This window comes from Phalacrocorax aristotelis, chromosome 2 (assembly GCF_949628215.1).
Source record: "Phalacrocorax aristotelis chromosome 2, bGulAri2.1, whole genome shotgun sequence".
Taxonomy (NCBI): Eukaryota; Metazoa; Chordata; class Aves; order Suliformes; family Phalacrocoracidae; genus Phalacrocorax; species Phalacrocorax aristotelis.
In genome coordinates, this window is record NC_134277.1 from 46,025,395 (window position 1) to 46,045,621 (window position 20,227).

Genomic DNA, 20,227 nt, shown 5'->3' on the forward strand with positions numbered 1-20,227 from the left:
TCAATTCTTCACATTTCCCCAATGCAGGGTTAGGCCAACTCTTGTCAGCAGTTTTCTGCATGCACCTGTATGGCACAGAGCAGCATAAAGCCCTGAGGTATTTGATAGGCAACGGTTCTGCAGCTGCAGGTGCCCTACCACAAATTAAGTTTGCTCCCCAAGAGGGACAGGCTGGATCATTGGGCTGGGGCCAACAGTATGAAATTAAACAAGACTCAGTGCCGGGTCCTGCAATTGGCTCTCAACAACCCCATGCAACGCTACAGGCCTGGGGAAGAGTGGCTGGGAAGCTGCCCATCAGAGAAGGACCTGGGGGTGCTGGTTGACAGCTGGCTGAACACAAGCCAGCAGTGTGCCCAGGTGGCCAAGAAGGCCAACAGCATCCAGGCTTGTATCAGGACTAGTGTGGCCAGCAGGAGTAGGGAAGTGATGGTGCCCCTGTACCGGCACTGGTGAGGCAGCACCTCGAATCCTGTGTTCAGTTTTGGGCCCTTCAGTACAAGAAGGACATTGAGGTGCTGGAGTGTGTCCAGAGAAGGGCAACAAAGCTGGTGAAGGGTCTAGAAAACAAGTCTTATGAGGAGCAGCTGAGGGAGCTGGGGTTGTTTAGCCTGGAGAAGAGGAGGCTGAGGGGAGACCTTATCACTCTCTACAACTACCTGAAAGGAGGTTGTAGCGAGGCGGGGGTCAGTCTCTTCTCCATAGTAACAAGTGATAGGATGAGAGGAAATGGCTTCAAGCTGCGCCAGGGGAAATTTAGGTTGGATATTAGAAAAAACTTCACCGAAAGGGTTGTCAAACATTGGAACAGGCTGCCCGGAGAGGTGGTTGAGTCTCCATCCCCGGAGAAGGGTAGACATGGTGCTTGAGGATATGGTTTAGTGGTGGACTTGGCAGTGATAGGTTAGCGGTTGGACTCGATGATCTTAAGGGTCTTTTCCAACCATAACGATTCTATGATTCTATGAAGAGACTGCGGCCCAGCAGGGTGGTACTTGCATTTCAGATGTATCACTAGAAATTTAAGGTTAGTATAGCATGGTAGCTAGTCTGTATAACCTAAAAGTCACACGCATGTTTCAGACACTGCCATTTTCAGCTGAAAAATAGGAACTGTCTGGAAATGAAGTGGCCATTTAGTCAGAAATTTCAAGCTTAAAATCTGCAGAACAGCTTTATTATAACCATTATACTCAAAAAACCTGATGTAGGAACATGGTAGAGAGAAGGAGGAAGAGGAGATTTGTAAAATTCCCCCAGAACCATTTAGTCTGAAGCTAGCAAGTTCCTTGTCTATGCAAAGGCATTTATTTGGTTTATTTATTTTGTAGTGTTTTTGCAGTATTCAGACTGCAAAGCATTTAAAAATTATTTTTCTTTATCAGACATGATCCCCTGTAGTTCTTGTATGACCCCTTTGCTTTCCGCATCTCGTATGCTAGACCGAAACTTCGTACCAAATGACACTGAAGTGTTAAAGGCACACGAGAGTGATTAGAAGCAAAACTAAAATTATTCATGCTGTTATTCTTTTTAAAATTGTGATCATCACAAACCTCACCCAGCTACAGCTTAGGGCATGAAAGCACAAGAGAGGATTATGCAGAAGTATCATTGCTGAATTAGCTTCCTTGGTTTACCCAATTTCTTACTTAGTTTTGGTGCCTGACTTGATAGTGAACGGAAGAGAATGGGGCGAAGGAGTCACTGCCGCTACATTTTGTGAAGAGCCTCCTGTCACAGAGACACGATTTGCACGATAGTGCTGGTAAATCCCACCCTAACTGGCTGCTCTCCTCAAAGCAGAGTCAGGGGAATTGCAACTCAAGAGGACAAAGAAACCAGCCCAGTAGCCTTGGTCTCACCAGAGGCGAACAAGAAGCCAAAGCCATGAGGTTACACAGCAACACATTCGCAAATGTTTTCCTTTTGTGGTAAAGATAGCTTTAAGTCTTTTTCCCCGCAAGCAGCATGAGCAGGCTGTAGAGAGACAGGGACAGCAGCATTAAGAGAATTTGGACTTTAAGGAGGGAAGCAGGCTACTTTAGTCTTATAGACTAAAAAGGCATGGTAGGGAGACAGCCTTTTTGTAAATGATAATTTGTAAACATTACACCCCACCCCCCCACCCTCCCCATGACTGATCAGGGTTTAGGGAAGAAATACCTTTAGAAGCTTTAAATATGCAGAAGTAACATTTTTGCCAACTTTGTTTTAAGAAGTGAAATTATAACGAGTCATGAGTAAGGTTTTCCCCTGTGCCAGCCTCCTCAAAAAAAGGGCACCTAGTGCAATAGCTCTTAATATATTGCACACCTAGCTTTCTGGCTTTGGAAAGGGTGTTGTGCTTTGACAGGTGCTCAAATGAGCTAAATTAAAGATTGCAGGAGCTCAAGTTTTCTTTCAAAAACCTGGACAGTACCACCTAGTGTACGACGGCGCCCTAATATCCAGCGCCTCTCCCTACCAACATGCACCATTGCTGTTGTACGAGGAAGTGGCCTGGTGATGACGGGGGCAGGACCCGCTCTCTCAAGCACAGTTCAAATTCTGTTTCAAGAAGTTTACATACAGAATCTAGGGAACTGTTCCGATGCTGATGTATGCCATGCATCCATGATCTGAAACTTAGGGTTTTTTCCCCTTCCAAGACATAATTTATTCTATGCCATTGTTCATCAGCAGGTCCTGCATCTCCCTGTGCCACCATCACCAAATCACCGCCTTAAGCACTATTTTAAGGACTCCAGTTTGAACAACTGAACCATGGTTAAGAGACTCTACCAAAACTTGTCAGTCCACAATTCAACATTCTGAGTCAATTTTAACTAGTCGGCATGCTGAACTCTCTAAAGTTAAGCAACAAAATGGATGTTGTTCTTCAGTAAATTTAGGTATTTTGAAAATACAGAGGTAATTCATTAGAACGGCTACAGCATGCAAGACACTACTTGGAGGAGTACCACTCCACTACTTGAGTAGTGGTCCCACCACGTGCAAAACAAAGAGCATCTACCCCCTCTTCTTCAGTGTTCCAGAGTTTTTTTAATAGTCAAAGAAATTAACATAAGACTTGTTGATTTAAAAAACTGAAAAACTTTAACTCAGTAAAGAAGTCTCTCGGCAATCGTTTGCTCAGGATATACTTTTTACGCTTACTATTCTGTGGCTATTGGGGAAAAAGCAACCCTATACTGGAAACAAAACAGTAAAGTGATGCTCAACATTTGCGTTCCGAAAGCTTAAGTAAAGTCCTAACCTTGATCAACTATTCCTTAGACAATATACTGGAGTCATCAGCAGGATCCGTAGCACAACTAGCGTGCCTTTAAAACACATCACAGCAGAAACCACCCCAGTGGGAGAAGCTGGTTTTACTCCTAGGAGCAAACACTGCAGACTTATCCACTTCCTTGCAGAAACAGTGTTTTAAAGAAGTTTAAATATCTACCACCGATATTATGCGCTGAGAGGCAAAATGTAAAAGCATGTTTTAAGATGTTCCACACCACGTCCTTAGATTTAATGGTAAACAAACAAGAACACCATGGCTTCGATGGAAGTTATTTAAATTTGAATGCAGAGAATACTTTATTAACTGATTACAGTTTTGATGACCAATTTTAAACCGTAACTAATGTGGGAAACATAGTGGGGGACATTAAGGCCGAGCCATATATATATAGACAAATCTGGATACTGATAATCTGTACATTTAACCTCTGCTTTTTCTTTATACATCTTTTATTCAGTGTCTGAAATGAATCAAAAAGAAAAAACCCCAAAAAACCTGGCCACTAATTTAGCCTAATATCTGGAATTAATTTTTGCATGGGTTTTTGAATGCACTGTAATTCTCAGAGGAGATAAAACAGATTTTATTAAACCATACTCCAAATGAAGTGTTCAAGTGTAACTGGAGTTTGTTGTTGTTATAGTGTTGTGTGATTAATTTTCTCTTCCAAAAAACTAGCCATAGTTCTCTCCTTTAGAGGCTAATCTATTTAAGATGGTAATAAACTTGCCTAACAGGTTGGGAAATCAATATAAATTAAGTGCCTGTGGTGTGTATCATGTTCCTGCTCTAAGCAACCCCTATCACTGAAGTGGAAATACTTGCAATTTTACAGAATTATACTGACTTTTTGACAAAACCCAGAAAAAAATTCATTTACTATTCTTGCACCGTGAACAGCACTCCTACATGATGCGATAACTGCTTTCCAGCTGTACAGCTCCCTTTTGTAAAGTTGGGCAACACATACGGAAGACAGACAGACATCAACTGTTTCTGTTCTGAAAGATATTTCAGTTCTTTTAGTTCCAGTCACTGAAGGAAGAGGCAGAGGCAAGTTTGAATTATCCCAGAAAACTGAACACAACTGGTTTTATTTGGTGTCTTCAAGATGCTTCACCTTCTGTGGGAGATGTAGGTGATGTAGGAGAGACCATTTCAGGTTTTCGTGAAATTCTGTCCAATTCTGCCTGAACATCTGTTAAAACTGGCTTCTGACCTACAAAAGAAAGGTGCATCATGCAGTCATGTTTATGAAACAGTTTTGGGAAAGCCTATAGTATCTTTACCTTTCAAGAAACACCTGTCAAACTGAACAAAAAAGCAAAAATTCAGAAAAATATAGTTTTTGCATCAGGCAAATCCTAAAATTTGTACTGCACGCTTCAAGTGCAGAGTAAAGGCATAAGGCTAAAACCCAAAAGAAACAGAAAGGAAACAGTAGAAAGTCACATCCTTTCCTATTTCCAATTTCTCAAAGAAACTTCCATAATTATATATTAATTGTTGGTATAGGAAGAGTTAATATAAAATATAAAATGCAGAAAAGTCCATTAGGGATAGCAGTTATGAATACTTCTACACTTTTTTTGCATCATATATATCTTAAGTAATTCTGAATGTAAATCGGGGGTTTCGCCACCGACCAGTGAAGTCAGTTCTACATTCTTGGTCAGCATAAACCCTGACACCGCTGTTCAGGGGCGCACGCAGAACCTGCGGATGGCAAATCCCTTTCTCTCCTCACCCGCTTACCTCCCCGCTAACTTGGAATGGCACTAACAGTTGCGCAGTCGCTCTTAGACCTGATCCAAGCTTAAAACACATCATTTTTGGGCCCCCCACCAATCATTTTAGTCTTAACTGCTACTCCCCAGGCTAGGTTTCTTCTTTCTTTCTAGGTTTCCTGCCATGTTCTATCACAAGAATGGAGAAGACGACAAACGGGAAAAGGCAGTGCAGAACATTAGAGTCGAACGCCGTGACAAGCGTGCAGAGTACCTCAGGCTGTAAAGGAAAATTCTGACACATGTGCTGTTTTAGCAATGTCCCAGCATCCCTTCTGAAGACGCAAATTAACAGGAACTATCCACAAAGCGAATTTTTGCCAGAGGTACTGTGCTGCTCTTCAAATCATTTAAAGCCAGCTACGACCGTATCCAAATCAAAGCAGCTAGTGTTGCAAGTAATAAGCAGAGGAATTTCCCATAGCTGCTGTGGGGGAAAGTAATTCTCAAATCCCAAGCTACTGTCTTAACAGCCGATTTTCAGGTTTAAAAAAAGTGAATATTATAAATAACACTAAACACAAGACAGGAAATACTAAGGAAGGTGAAGAGGCCACATCTAAGCCAAACATTTTTAGTTTATGGTAATTCGTTGAAAACCTAGTCCTTTGACATGTTAAACTGGCTACACCCTAACCCTTCACTTGTTGCATGGTAAGAAGTTCCTGATAAAATATTTCTCCTTAGTACTTTAATTGCGTTCATGAAGTTTCTGCCACAGCCTCAGACACACTCTTCTGGAGCGCTGCCTCCGTCTCCTTGGCATCACCCGAACCCACTGGTGGCCACTCCCCACAGGAGTGTTCAGTGGGTGCTCTCTGCATCTCACATTGCATCAGCTGCATTTGTTTGAACAATCTCCACTGGCCGTTCAAACCAGCACCACTGACTTTGCCTGCAGCAGATTAGGAAGCGCTCATAAACTTTGCTAGGCCAGCTGAGCTCTGCATTTGAAAAGCGGAAATACACACATGTAAAAAATATTCAGGGTCAGACTACACAAAAACTTAGTTCAAGGGGAGGTGTTTTATCGTCTTTATATATAAATGTAAACACTAATGTCAAGTACCAACGAATCACAAGTGTTGTCATTGAAGTGCAGCGTTGCTAACCTCTGGGGAAGCGGGGGGGGGGTGGGGGGGTGGGGGGGGAGGGGAAGGTGTCTGTACAGTATGTTCTTAAGTAACACGAACATTTTTATCTGGAATAGCAAGAAGCACCAGAGTAGTCTCACATCTAGATTTACAGCAGTCACTAGTAGATATTTTAGATTAATGCTAATTATTAATCACACCATATTAAAAAAGGTTATCAACAGAAACTAGGTAAGTGGTTTTATAGGCTGTCACCAAACAATCAACCGAACCCTTCAGCACGTCAGAGCTAGATCACTAGCAAAAGACAATTTAAAGCTATTTTAACTCTGACAGTATTGACGTCTACATAATATTATACCATAAGCAATTTAGTGGGATGGTGTGGAACAAAGAAAAAAAATGAATAAGTTATGTGGACATAATTCATGCTTAAACATCCACACGGAAAGTTTTTCTTTGATCTTCTGAGAGCTATAAAAAGGTAATACTAAACTGCTGTGAAAACAGAAGCAAAAACCATATCAAATAAAACATTCAGTTAAATATAGTAATGTTCATACTTCAGATAACCAACACTAATACGAATTATATCCCCCCCTCCAAATTCAGATTGAGCTGATGTTTTATCATTAATCATACCTGATTTTTTTGCCGATGGTGGTAAGTTGCCACCAGCACCTCCAGTGCCACCCCCTCCTGGGCTGCCACCAACACCACCAGGGCCACCAGGGGAACCAGTTTTCTTGCTCAGGAGACTATTGAAGAAGTTAGCCAGGACTCCTTCACTAGTAGCTCCAGCTACAAGAGGAAGGAGAGGAAAAAAAAAACCCCACCACATAACACAAAACCAAAACAAGCATATTTTCTAAGTAAACACTGATTTTGTGTCTTAGTCAATCTAAATAAGTATATAAAAAGAAAGCCGGCAAAGCAGCTAGTTTACTTCCCCAACTGTATTTGTGCCCTCATAAGAAAAGTTACCTTTCATATTGGGATCAATTTTTTTTGACCCAGTAGGGATGGGTGTAACACTGGCAACATTTGACGTTACAGATCTATTTGGTGTCCTAGGAGATCCTCCAGGAACTCTTGGAGAGGCATCCTATGCAATAAAAAAAATTCAAAGCTGAATTAGTCAATCTTCTACAGAATTAAATCATGCAGTCTAAGAGTACGTGAAATGAAGCCTTTTATTCTCACAGCTCCTCATCTTTTTGTTTCTTATCCCATGCAACTGAAATGACAGAGGATTAGATTTTGATGATTGTGTATAAGTTTTTTTACACTTGTATAGCATGCTTAAAAATATTAGCTTTTCATTTCATGTCAATGAGAAACTTGAAAATCCACCTGTTACTCAGTAGTGCCTCTGACCGTAATGAAAACGGCACTGACTAGATTATAGAGGAACTACAGCAAATTTCTTGGAAAGACACCACATACCGCCAGTCCTGTGGAAAGGACTAAATACAGCCCAGGAGAAAAAGCATTATTCGTTACTTCAGGACAAGAAGTTATGCTTCTGCAAAACTGCAGTTCACCTAAAGAGGTAAAACTACCTTTACAAGATCATGTGCTCCCCATTAAACTTGTGTTACCTTTTAGTTATTTTAAATGTAGATTATGTCATAGTTTTCATTTGACATTAATTTTATGCCAGAGTCTTAATATTCCTAGAGAGATAGTGCCAAATTTAGAATATAAAACTCACCAAGGCAATTCTGCCTGGCACTCTTGGGACAGAAAGGAGAGTCAACCAACTGCTTAAATGCATTCTAACATACAAGAAGAAAAGCCAGGACATTTAGCCCTTGCTGTCAATACAAGTTGTCATGACTAACTGTGAAGAAGTGTCATAATTTTAGAGCAGTATAAGATGCAGACTTTAAGCACTATGTAGTTTAACAAGCAACTCTCTAAACATATGAAAGTGAATAATTTCCACGTGATGATATTTAAAATTTTTATTACTAACCACTGGCCTTCCTGCAGCAGTAGGTGGTTGTTTCGCCAACTGTGACTGCAAAAACACAAACAAACCCAGGCAGTGTTAGATATTACAGTAACTCAGAATACAACCCCAAATTTCTATTGAGGATGTGGTTAAGTGAAACACTGGCTGCTTGTTTTATAGACAGAAAATTACCTGCTGCTTCATAAGAAACACTTGGTCATCTTCTGCTACAATTTCTTTTTCATGAACAAACTGCAATTAAAAAAAACCATCAACAGGATTTTGACAAATGTATTTCCTTTTATACATCCCTGTGAATATGACCAAGATATTCAGCAATGAAGTAAATGTGTCAAGTACTATTTTGACCACAGACCACATTTTCTATATTTAAGACTGCTATCTCATGATTCCATTTAAGCTAAATTAATAAGTGAAATAGATCTCAGGATCTGTAAGAAATGTTCACAGATGCACACACTCTGCAGGATGCTCATGCCTGTTTGATGTCCAGCCTTGGTACTATTTTATAGTTAACTATGGCAAAAGTGACTCTGCACCTTAATTGCATCAGACTTGTACATGAACTGAACACGGACATCTTAGATCCCAGGCCTATGCATCAAATTGCAAGCATTCTCCCTCCAAATAAGCTCACCACAAAAGCTTTGCCAAAACAAGCATGGCAAATATCAGTATGAAAGTTGATAATCCAGGCCTGAAGTTTATAAGCATGCAAGAAGACCCCCCAAACCTGTCAGTTATATTTTCCTTGGACACTTATGATTTAATATACTGCAATATATGTCTTGATTTTTTTCCCCTAAAGATTGCAGAAAGGATATAGTATTAGTTTTCTCAGCTAAAATAATTCCACCTGGAAATATGATCAGTCCCAAATTCCTAGCTTTGTTAGAAAAAGCCATAGAAATATTTGCCTTCAATAACTTCTGTAGGCACGGGGCCCACCGCTCCTGGCATTTTGTTCAACAGTCCCACACGTTTTTTCAGGCAGTTCTGTTAAAGCCTTTTATTAAATAGTATGAGAGGGAAAATATGCCGAATATATGTCGAATCCATTTTCATGTATTTATTTTTGATTTTACACTGTCTCAAGCTTTCATATTTTAAATACTCCAATAGAAACAGAAAGCATTATGAAGTTATGAGCAACTCGGAGCAAGATGGAGTGGTCTTAAAAAATACTAACTCACTAAGTCAACCTGATCAACAGTTAAATGACACTTATACTTGTTTTGCTTTTAATACATATTTGGTATTGAAAAGTCTGTTTGTGGTATTGAACAATGTAACAGGCAGAAAAAAACCCAGTGTAAGCTGGAAAAGCACTATACAGAGTAAAAATACATAACAATTTTTTGATAGCTAAAGAAGAAATGTAACAAAACAAACTGTAACAAAATAAGAAGATAAAATAAAAAAAACCAAACATGTGGTTTATCACAGTTATGCTAAACTGGAAGCAAAGTCTCAGAGAAAGAGAAACAGTCAAAAAACTGACAGGTAAATAAATAGATAAGAAGCTGAATGCCAAAACATCTCAATTTACCTTTCTGACTGGTGGTTTTGTTATGATATCTTCAAAACTGTCTTCTGCTTTTAGTGTCTGAAAATTCTCGTGCAATATTCCTATCTTCTTGTCATTATCCCATCCTGCAGGACTAGATAAAGGATTATTTGGCGTTAAATTCTATTGTTACTTCAGGTTATTCTTGCATGCAATCCTGACCCACACAGAACTGAAATCCAGGAAAGCTGTCATAGCTCCCACTCTGCTGTCATCACCGTGTACCAGTACTTAAGGGGTAGTTACAAAGAAGATGGAGACTCCCTTTTTACACGGAGTCCCATGGAGAGGACAAGAGGGAACGGACACAAGTTGCTCTTGGGGACATTCTGATTGGACACCAGAGGGAAATTTTTCACACTGAGGACAGTCACCCATTGGAATAATCTCCCCAGGGAAGTGGTTGACTCGGCCACGTAGGACACGTTCAAGAGTCGTCTGGACAGGACGCTGGGCCATCTTGTCTAGACTGTGCTCTTCCTAGAAAGGGTGGACTAGGTGATCCCTGAGGTCCCTTCCAACCTGTGATTCTGTTATTGGCTAGTACAACTAGATGGAGATTGGTTCACCATAACAGAGAAGAGCAAAATCTCTGGGTTTAACAGATCTCTTTGGGGCAGTGAGTATTTGTAATCTCAACCCACTGGCACTCACCAAACTCCAACTCGTGAGAATTTTAAAATTCTAATTAACAAGCATAAACAAAAAAGGCTCTAAATGCTCTTTTAGAGTCTTGCACAAATACATTTTGTAGCCCTATAGACATAATAATGCCGATAACTTACATAAATACTGCATCTTTTTCCACAACAACAGCTGGAACATTGAAAGGAAATCCATACAACTTCTGGACTATATATTTATACACTAAATCAATGTTTTTGTTCTCCTTTACTGAAGTGTAAATAAGTGCTGCCCCATCTGAATAAACTTGTTAAAGAAAACTCAGTTTAGCGGTTAGTAAGAGATACTGAAGTGACCCTTTTTTGTTACTTTAAAGGTTATCTACTTGGTAGAATTTAGAGGGGAAATACGAAATTAAGTAGGTCAAACAACTTCCAACACTTAATTTTTGACATAAGCTATTTAGCAACTTAAATCTTTCTTTCTGTGTTTGTTTTAGGCCAACTCAGCTACTGCTTTTAAAGTAGATACAGGCTCTGCTTACTTTCAAAGCCCACAGTACCAATGGCTTCACTACGATGCCTTCAAAACTGCCTTCTGCTTTTAGCAAACAAGAATTTTTGTGCCGTATCCTTGTATCTTGTCATCATCACATCCCGCAACACAGACACTACAGCACTAACACAAGTAGCTTCAAAAATGCCAGAGATCTTTCACCTCCCTACTTGGTTTTTTAAATTAGGGGAGCAAGCTCTGACATTATACAGTGATCTGCTTTTGAATGAAACAAAGCAAACAAGTTGTGCTGTATATCAGTTACTAAAAGACCAAGAGAGTGCTTAGTATTCCAGCATGGTTCAGTATCAAGTTAACACATCTTATCCACAGGATTAATAAAAGCGGCCAAGGAAGTTTTGAGTAATTTTTACTTTGGGATTATAAAAATGCCAAACCCCCTAATTTATTTCTACATGCATGCGCTTCAAATTCTAGAATAAAGTTACATAATGGGATCCGATTCCCATTCAGTGAAGTTCAGAATAGAATTCCAAGTTGTACATGGCATATACAATCAGAGACTAATTCCTACTAATCTTTTGTATTCTTCCTCCATCCACAAGCCTTACTACTGTTACCCATAATTCCATTTTGAAAAATTAGGTTTTGAAAGTCTTTTGAAGGAAGTGGGATGTTGGTACTCAACTGAGGCCTCAGGTTCTTGAACAAGTTTTTCTAACTTCTGTCTCTCCAATAGCATTTAAAGTTCCCTTTACCACAGCATTAATGATGATGACACAATGTAGGCATATTACTGGCATCTGAAATCTAGATCTCAGCACGTCTAGTTGACTAAACACCACTGAACAGTATTTTATGCACTGCTTTTAAAAAAACGGAGTTTAAAAATAATAACAGTACAGCGACTGCTTATGTGCATTGCCTCTGTACCAATACAAGAGAAGCCAGTGGATCTTTCCTACAGCAATTCACACTTCTTTCCTTCCTTCCTCACCTCATCCTATGGAATTACTGAACACTGAAGAGACTGCATACTTGAGTCAGAAAGAATAACACGCCTTATGTGCACCTAAAGCAAGATCATACTTCAATGAATTATCTTGTTACTTTTTACGGTTCTTGTCAGCTAAGATGTGCCGATTTGCAAACTGACTCCTAAATATGGAAATGAAGGCAAGTAAAGAAATTAATGGTAAGGGACATGCTAGACTCTTGCAGCTCCATAATAAAAAAAAGAAAACAGACATTAAACCTAACATTGTCTCGGGGTAGCTGAAGCAGTAGACTGCCAGCAACAGTAAAGGAATTACACACTCCTTTGATAGAGGTGCAAATATTCTTTTTAGCTGGTCTTAATTAATACAATGACTTAATTGAGTCATTATCATCTTTATGATCTGTTAAAGGATACATTGTAAGCAAAACCGTCTGATATGTGACTGAATGAAGTCGAAGTGTTCATCTCTGTAGTCATGCTCTTTTTCCAGAACACTGATGGCATCACACTGTCAAGATAAACACAAAATTAACATGCCACTTTCAGGTAGCTGTTGAAATAGCAGTGCTGCTACACATCCAGTTCACAACTGAGCAAGGGGGATGGAGTGGGGTGGGTGGTGCAGAAAAAACCAAAAACCTGCCGAGATAGTTTAGAAACATAATGGAAGACTTTTTTTTAAGAAGTAATAATATAACTTGATGTGCACATACTGTGGTCAGCATTAACTTGGGAGTTAAACTGATTGCTATTTTTCATTCACTCCCCCTCCCAGCCTCCAATGCAATAACTCAAACTCTCTTTTGAGGCCTGACCCACTGAATGACACCACCATTTTCTGCACAATATTTTTTTTTTAAACACTGTAGTATTACAGGACATACTATTTTTTACCCAGTTAGTAACTAGCCCTTTGGAAAGGGAGTCAAAAGCAAGAAATGTGGAAGCAGGAAAAAAAAGGGGGGTGGGTGGGGGGTGACGACACAATGGGGTGGGCAGGACAACGGAGAGCTAGCAGGTGAGATTAAGGGTGCTTTTAAAATGAGAGAGTTAGCCTTCCAGTGAAAGAACAGCATTTACATCAAAAGGTTTATTCTTTCACTGTGGGCCAGCAGAGGCTGCGGATGCAGTGTGCTTGATGCCAATGAGAACTTAAGAGCCAGGGGGTGTGGGGGGGAAACAAAAAAACAAAACTGGGAACAGCCACAAGAGAATTGCACCATTTTTTCTTTAGACTAAGACTTTAGACTAAGAATATCGTTACATATCCAAGAGAAACCAAAACAGATCACAGAAACACCTTGAGAACTGAGGAAAGTTAACAGAGCAGCACTTCACTAACTAGAACCCTCAAATATATTCATCTTCATAAAAAGATCAGAAATATTAAAAAGCCCAAACCCTACCAAAACACTATTTGTAGAATAAGGACAACTGTGGAGATCAAAGGGAATTCTAGTTGCTTACTGACTAGCTCATTTCTACGAACAAAACCAGGTCTGAGGTATTTCTCAATTCCTTGAAAACTGATGTCACTAGAGGAGAAACTAGTCTCAAACTAGATGCAATCACAGCTTCCAGAAAATAATCAACCTTCAACATTAAATATTTTAAAGGAATTCTTATCCAAGGTATTCAGAATGACTTAAGAACCATGTGCTTCCCACCCCGGAACCACAATTGACAGAGTTGCTTAAATAAAATATACAAAAAACCTAAAATGTGAAACAAACCTTTGTACAAACTACTACTACTGGAATGCCTAAGTTACATGTTAGTGTATCTGCACCCAGGGGTAAAATCACACTGTCATCTTTGTCTTCCTGTAATGAAGTATTTCTTCTCTGTGGAGAAGCTGGAAAATCCTCGCCTGGTTCTATATACTCCTGGAAGTCTCTTACCACTGAAAGTAAAAAAAGTTATATTAAAAGATCAGCTACTTCATTATTTCAACAATGATTTCCACTGCCATTGATCTCTAGCACTGTTGGTTGTACAGTACTTCTGTTTATGTTGAAAAAATTGAGCATGCACCAAGTGCTGACTATTTGTTTGCTCCATGCAGCACAAGACAGAACTAGTAAGTCTGAGATCTCTTTTATCAGCAGCCAGAACATGATCAGATAAAAAGTGTCCATAGGGACAGCATTAACCCATTTTTATTTTATCATTGTGGAATCACTGGGCAGTTACTATTAACTATTATTGCTTGATACATTTCCTAAAGGACATAAGTTTTCTTATGCTCTTCTTGGCAAAATTAACGGAACAGTTTGCTAGAATAAGCAGAATTAAGCCTTACACATATTACTTAGCTGCTACTGTATACCAGGTTTTACCTAAAACCCCTTTGTCCAAACTTCTCTCTCTGTACAGCGAATCTACAGTAGTAACAAGCAAAAAGAATACACAAACATTAGTTATTAACTAGCTTTATAATTACCTAATAGCATATTAAATAGTTGGTATGCTTTAACAATAGATCAAATGCCCTCCTTGCTGAATTTTCAAGTAGAAAGTCAGAATGTAACAAGAATGAGACAAGATAAAGTTACAAGTGTAACTCTCTTGTCACCTTCTGATGCATAGAGTCAAGCCTCTAATTACACAGTCACTTATTATTCCTACAGTCAGGGATGCAATACTAGGCATAACATGTCCGTACCTTTCACATCACATGTCCTGTTTCACACAGCAGAAACAGGGTTCTACCAATCCCCACCTCTGATTACTTTTCCATGAGCAGCACATCCTGATTCAGGCAAAAAAAATCAGGCAGCAAGACAATTCAGCTGCATCACACACACGAGCAGCTAACTACTCCAGTACATTCTCACTGCTTTGTCCCGATTTATGTTAATCCACCACTACCGTCACTGAACTGATTGAAGCCCCCGAGTTCATACCTAGAAAAGCTTAAGTTGAATAACAGAGCAAGACTTATTTTAACACTCTAGAGAAAAAGATGCATTAGGCCAAGATTATTCAACTTTTCTACAGATCTTGGAGCTCACGATAACAAAAAGCACATGCACAGATTATCACCTCTAACTGAACAGTCAGCTCAGGCTCTTATTCAGGGCATGCTGCTACATCTGTCTAGCCTGAGAGCTTCTGAGAGCCTCCCAAATTGATGGTGTTTTAAATCCAGAGTTCTCACCAAGATATGCCATCCACTCAAGGGAATGTTTCCTACACAGCATCCTATCTGTTCTGGGATAATGGCATGCTAAAATACAAATCACACTACTCTAGTGCTAGAAGTCCTCCAGTGGATTCCTAAAATTCCTGTTGTACAGTCATGACATACTAACCTTTAAACAAGTACAGAAAACAGTAAAAAGGAGGACTGATGTAGTATAGTATATCACAGCTCAAAGATTGTGGAATACAATCTCAGGTCCTCCTTAGAGACACAGTTAAAATGACCAAGCCACAAGGCTTCATTAGACACAGCTGAATTCAGTAACAGGAAGAGCATTCCAACCCATCACACACAGCTGCTGTGTATCCCCTAATGCCTTTTTAGCCCTCATAGGGTCTGTCCTGGAGTGAAGTTGCTGGAACTAGAAGATAAACACAGCAGCACACCTCCAGGAAACTACACGCACAAACCCTCAGTAGTCCTCTTAGCAAGCTAAATCAGCTTGCAGGAGCTTCTCAGGAGCACTGAGCCTGACATAAGAATAGAAGTAGGACCACACAGTCAAGAGTCAGGCAAGCAAGAGTCCTCCCTCCTCCTTTTGGCAGTGTCAAGCTGCTGCTTCTATTATACTCACACAGACCATCAATATCTATAAGAATTAGACCAGATGATAAAAGAACAAGAAAGCACACAAAACTTTTAATGAGTAGCTGCTTTTCTTGAGTCACTTAATCACTTAAATTTTCTGGATTTTGTAGAGTGTCACTATTCTGTTCACTCAGTCAGTAGAGAAGCAAAACTATCAGCCCATACATTTTTGATAACAGAGATATCATGCCCTTACTACTTTCATCCAGCAAAATCCTATCCTGAAACTGTTCGGGGGGTGGGAGTGTTTAATCTAAACATACTCTAACACACACACACACAACTCCCCCAACCAAAAACCACACCCAAAAGAGCTCAGCTCCTCTCTGCTGAACAAGTTCTTGCTGTGGAAGATAGATAGGATTCTCATGGATAAGACTTCCCTTAGAAGAATCTCTCTCAAAAGAATAAACAAAATACACACACAGACCCCCACACCCTTCCAGAGTATCTGCAACTGTCACCTTACGGGCTACTTTATCACAGTGTGGCTACAACCTGCATTTCTGAAAAAGCTGTTCAGCAATCTGGCAGTCAGTTGCTTAAGAACACAGCAGTGCCAGAGAGCAACTTCAGACTTAAAAACAAAGCTTAATCATGCTATTTGATCTTAACACACAGCTTTGTCAAATGCTCTGCCTAAGAGGTGAACAGGAAAGACTCAAGTTTTAGTACCCCAAGGGTAATACAGTGGCTACTCAAAAGTAATGCACAGAGCTATGATGTTGGTAAGTTCAGCCAAGTAGTTTAAGGAATCCTGCAAAATCTGTGTATTCTACATGTTTGAAAGTAAAAAGACAAGACACTGACAGAGCTATATCATATCCATGCCAAAACAAACATATTATTGACACTAGTGCAGCTATAATTACAATAAAACTCTTCAAATAGAAAGGGGCCCCCAGACATTACCATGCTGCCACAAATCCTTTCAAAATTTACACTTTTGGTAGGCACGGAACAGAACCCAAATTCTCTAGACTGACTGATTATAGGAACAGTTAAGAAGCTGATGCAGCGATTTGCCTTTAAAATCAATAAAATAAAAAATGGAAAGCTAAGAAGTTTTTTCACTTGGGAAAATCTTACCTAGAAAAATCTGTAAGCAGCAAGGTTGTAAATTCAACCCAGCTGTGTTCATTTTGAAAGCTCCACACCCCGCCATTATAGTGCTTCTGTTAGAAAGAAATACTAGTATTTTTCATACAGCTACTTGAGACTTATCTGAAGCTTGACAACTCCTAATTTTAAGTAATATCTCCAAAGAATGAAGAAGACTGCAATGGAGAGATTAAATGGTGCAGAAAGCATTAAGCATATTTGATTTAAATGGATTCCTATGTATTTGCAGAATACTCACACTTTTGTTCCATTTCTTTCATTTCTTCAGGAGGAATCTTTAACTTGTCAATATGTTCTCTTACAACACTTGCCCATTTTTGTAAAGAATCCAGTGCAGTCCAAGGCCTAGACATGTCTACTACCAACATAATTAGAGTGTCCTTTAGAGAGCTTGCCTCCATCGCAAATTTAAGAAGACCTTTGTGATACAGGTCACCATCCAAAATCCATACATTACATCTTGTTTGGTCTACAAAAAAAAAGGAAAACATTTTATGAAACTTACTCGAAACAGTCTGCTATATAATGGCTATTAAGTCTTCTTTATACAACATAAAATACAAGGAATAAAGCAGATGACATGTTTTATCAGTCAATTGAACATACATAACACCACAGCAAACTGAGCTTGCTGAGACTGTCCCCTCCCCCATTCCAAACTCCTCATGTTTTATGGCTGTTAACTGAAGATCTTAAATACATTACCTGGAAGTGAGAATCCAGAGATAGCACTTAACATTTCCAAAATTCATGTTCACCATTTTAGAGAGGGAACACTTTTTCTTGAAGATGAAACTTACAAGGGGGGAATTGGCTGAATTCAGCCATCCCTTCTGAGCCCTTGGTCTGCTCAGCTCTCAAGGACTCCCCTTCAAAACTCTACTGTGATATGCCTATGTAACTCTTAAAAAACAGAATGTACCTTGGCCCTTCAGAAAACTGGAGCAGAACTGCAATTTTTTAATGATTCAGATGGAGTTAGCAGGCAAGAGAGTTATTCTTTAGACTTGCAAAAGGACAGGCACCATACAAATAGACCATGGCACTATGCCCCCCCACCCCAGCACCACACTCCAATATTCAGAGACCCTTCTGCAGTGAATGAAGACCTGGTGATTCAAAACTAGGTAACTTAATATAATTACATTTTGCTTTCAGGCAAGTTTTTATTACTTGTTACAGAAGTTCCAAGGAAGACATGTAGACTGAACTCCCAATCCTCTTAACCTTGGTCAAGTCTTCTTTGAGACCAATAGCCAGACACAGTCAGGAAAGCAGATGATCTCAGAAAAAAACAAAAGGGGCCAACTTCTTCTGGTTCTCCTTCTATCTATATTTGTCCTTATAGCATGGGCACATGCTATTTCCCCCCAGCTTCCAGTATGTCCTTATTAACACACCACTCCCTCTAAGTATTGCCTCTAGATAATTCATTGCACCTCTGCAGTTCCTGGTCACACTTCTCCCCTTGCTCCCCCATATATAAGCATCAATCATCCATTCCATAGCTGCAGGTATTTGAGGTCTGGATCTCAAACTTATCTGTTTTACTGTCTGGCCATAAGCCAACTCAAGCCAGCTGAAACACAGCTTCTACTTTACTTTCTCCTTCCTTCAAATCTTTGGGTTGGTGGTTTTGGTATTTTGTTGTTGTTTATTTTCAAAATCTCCTTTAGCTTTGAGCACATTTTCCTACCCATCAATACATAAGTAGTCTTGCAGATTCTGATACCACCAAGACAAAGGTTTCTCTGTACGTTCAAAAAGACAAGTACTTGCTACAAAAATTGATATGCAAGTCAAGAGCCTAGGCACCTTTCCCTCTAAGCCTAAGGAATGCACTTTGGCCCACCATCCATTCAGAATGTTGCAGCTAAGACTGCTCTCCTGGTCTTCTGTTTCCAGCCTTTTATCTTGACTGGTGGTTCTCCTCTGCTACCACTTCAGTGGTCGTTCCTGGTATTTACTAAAGGAATTACACTGAGAAACTTCCTCATGATAGAAATCACCCATGGCCTAAGCTGGACTCCTACCAATTATAAAGAAAAAACCATCCCACTGTCATTCCAAATATCACACTACCGAACCATTACTTTCAAATTGGTTTAAGATATTATTAGAAACACAAACTTACCATCTCGATCTTCATCATGCACATTTAAATACAAATACTCCATTCCTCTTCCTTTTTTGTATTCTTCTATTCCTTGAATTTTTCCTATTAAGCTAGTTTTACCTGCTCCATCTTCACCTGGAGAGACAGAAGTTAGATACCGCTCAGTCTTTAATCACAGTTACATATTAAAACCCACCTGGGTCAAGAGGGAAACCATATACTAACAGAGTGACTAAGCTCATTAAAGTTTTGAAATATAGCAGGCTTTACCCAACTCATCCATCTGTTCAAAGTGCATGCCTCAGCTTCCAATCTTATTTCTAATTACTGATAAATGCAATTATGCCACTAACCATCCTATCTGCAATAGGCTCTTATATGTATCTTCAAAAAGGTATCTTAAGGAGTAGTTAAACACCTCAAACAATTTCAGTCTTTCAACTGCAACCAAAGTGTTACGGAAGTCTTTCTAAAGGAGAGCTCAAGTCACAGTAAATTCATCTCACAATCAGAATACTATTTAGAACTCTCTCATATCAAACAGCACACAATACCAGGCTCAGTAAGGCAGATCTGTTTCCTTAGCTTTTATGGATTGGTTTCTTTGAATCTTTCCTGTTACAGGTCTAAAGAAACCTTAAAAGGAGGTGACAAACAGTAAACCCGTTGCCTTACAATACATGTGTATTTGGGTACACACACAGTGACAAGATCCATTCATTCCTATTCTCTCCCCTCCAAAGGGAGCTCGGACAATCAGTGAGCCTTACAGCATAAGTGCAGTGTAAACACCTCAACTACTTCCAGAGATTCTTCTTGAAAAACTTCTATTTGTCACCACCTGTCCCAGAGCTGCAAACCTTCACATGCAGTTTTTCCAGTTTGGAAGAGTAACCAAGCTGAACTTGTACATGAAGCAGGGTTTTGCCACTCCAATTTAGCAGCATGATGGGCGCATGGCAGTTAGACATTCAAAAGCACTTGGAACTCACAAGTTATAAAATTAAGATTAAAACCAGGTTTCTAAAAAGTATCTTATCAGTTTTATGCAGAACTTTTTTTTTCCAAAGGCTCCCCTATACAGGGAGAGTATAAACACTTGCTTTTAACTACATAAAAAGAAAGAGTTCAAGGACAGTAACTTTTACTGCTAAATGCAATGATGAAGTTTTCCCTTTAAAGGGAACTGACCATGATCGTATAGACAGTATTATGGCTACATTAAAAAGACTACAGATATAACCACAGTAAAGAGCAGAAAAATCACACTTTCATAGACTGATTTTTAATTTACCCAACATATCTTTTCCCAACATAACCACACAGTCTTCACTT

The 20,227-nt window shown here is 39.5% G+C and overlaps 1 protein-coding gene and 1 long non-coding RNA gene across 2 annotated transcripts in view; one reads left to right on the plus strand and one right to left on the minus strand.

Moving 5' to 3' along the window:
- LOC142052751 (uncharacterized) overlaps nucleotides 1-5,284 on the plus strand; it is a 9,140-nt gene extending 3,856 nt beyond the window's left edge. The window contains exon 3 of the long non-coding RNA XR_012658966.1: nucleotides 5,197-5,284. This is a non-coding gene — a long non-coding RNA (uncharacterized LOC142052751). The remainder of the gene's footprint in view (nucleotides 1-5,196) is intronic.
- The window catches only part of DYNC1LI1 (dynein cytoplasmic 1 light intermediate chain 1), a 26,487-nt gene continuing 9,819 nt past the window's right edge, over nucleotides 3,560-20,227 (minus strand). Inside the window, exons 3-13 of the mRNA XM_075083307.1 lie at nucleotides 18,911-19,027; nucleotides 17,015-17,245; nucleotides 13,595-13,764; nucleotides 12,276-12,369; nucleotides 10,507-10,642; nucleotides 9,704-9,815; nucleotides 8,326-8,385; nucleotides 8,155-8,199; nucleotides 7,161-7,281; nucleotides 6,819-6,977; nucleotides 3,560-4,514 (exon numbers count right to left, since the gene is read on the minus strand). Coding sequence (XP_074939408.1) covers nucleotides 4,402-4,514; nucleotides 6,819-6,977; nucleotides 7,161-7,281; nucleotides 8,155-8,199; nucleotides 8,326-8,385; nucleotides 9,704-9,815; nucleotides 10,507-10,642; nucleotides 12,276-12,369; nucleotides 13,595-13,764; nucleotides 17,015-17,245; nucleotides 18,911-19,027 — 1,358 coding nt within the window. The 3' untranslated portion in view covers nucleotides 3,560-4,401. The remainder of the gene's footprint in view (nucleotides 4,515-6,818; nucleotides 6,978-7,160; nucleotides 7,282-8,154; nucleotides 8,200-8,325; nucleotides 8,386-9,703; nucleotides 9,816-10,506; nucleotides 10,643-12,275; nucleotides 12,370-13,594; nucleotides 13,765-17,014; nucleotides 17,246-18,910; nucleotides 19,028-20,227) is intronic.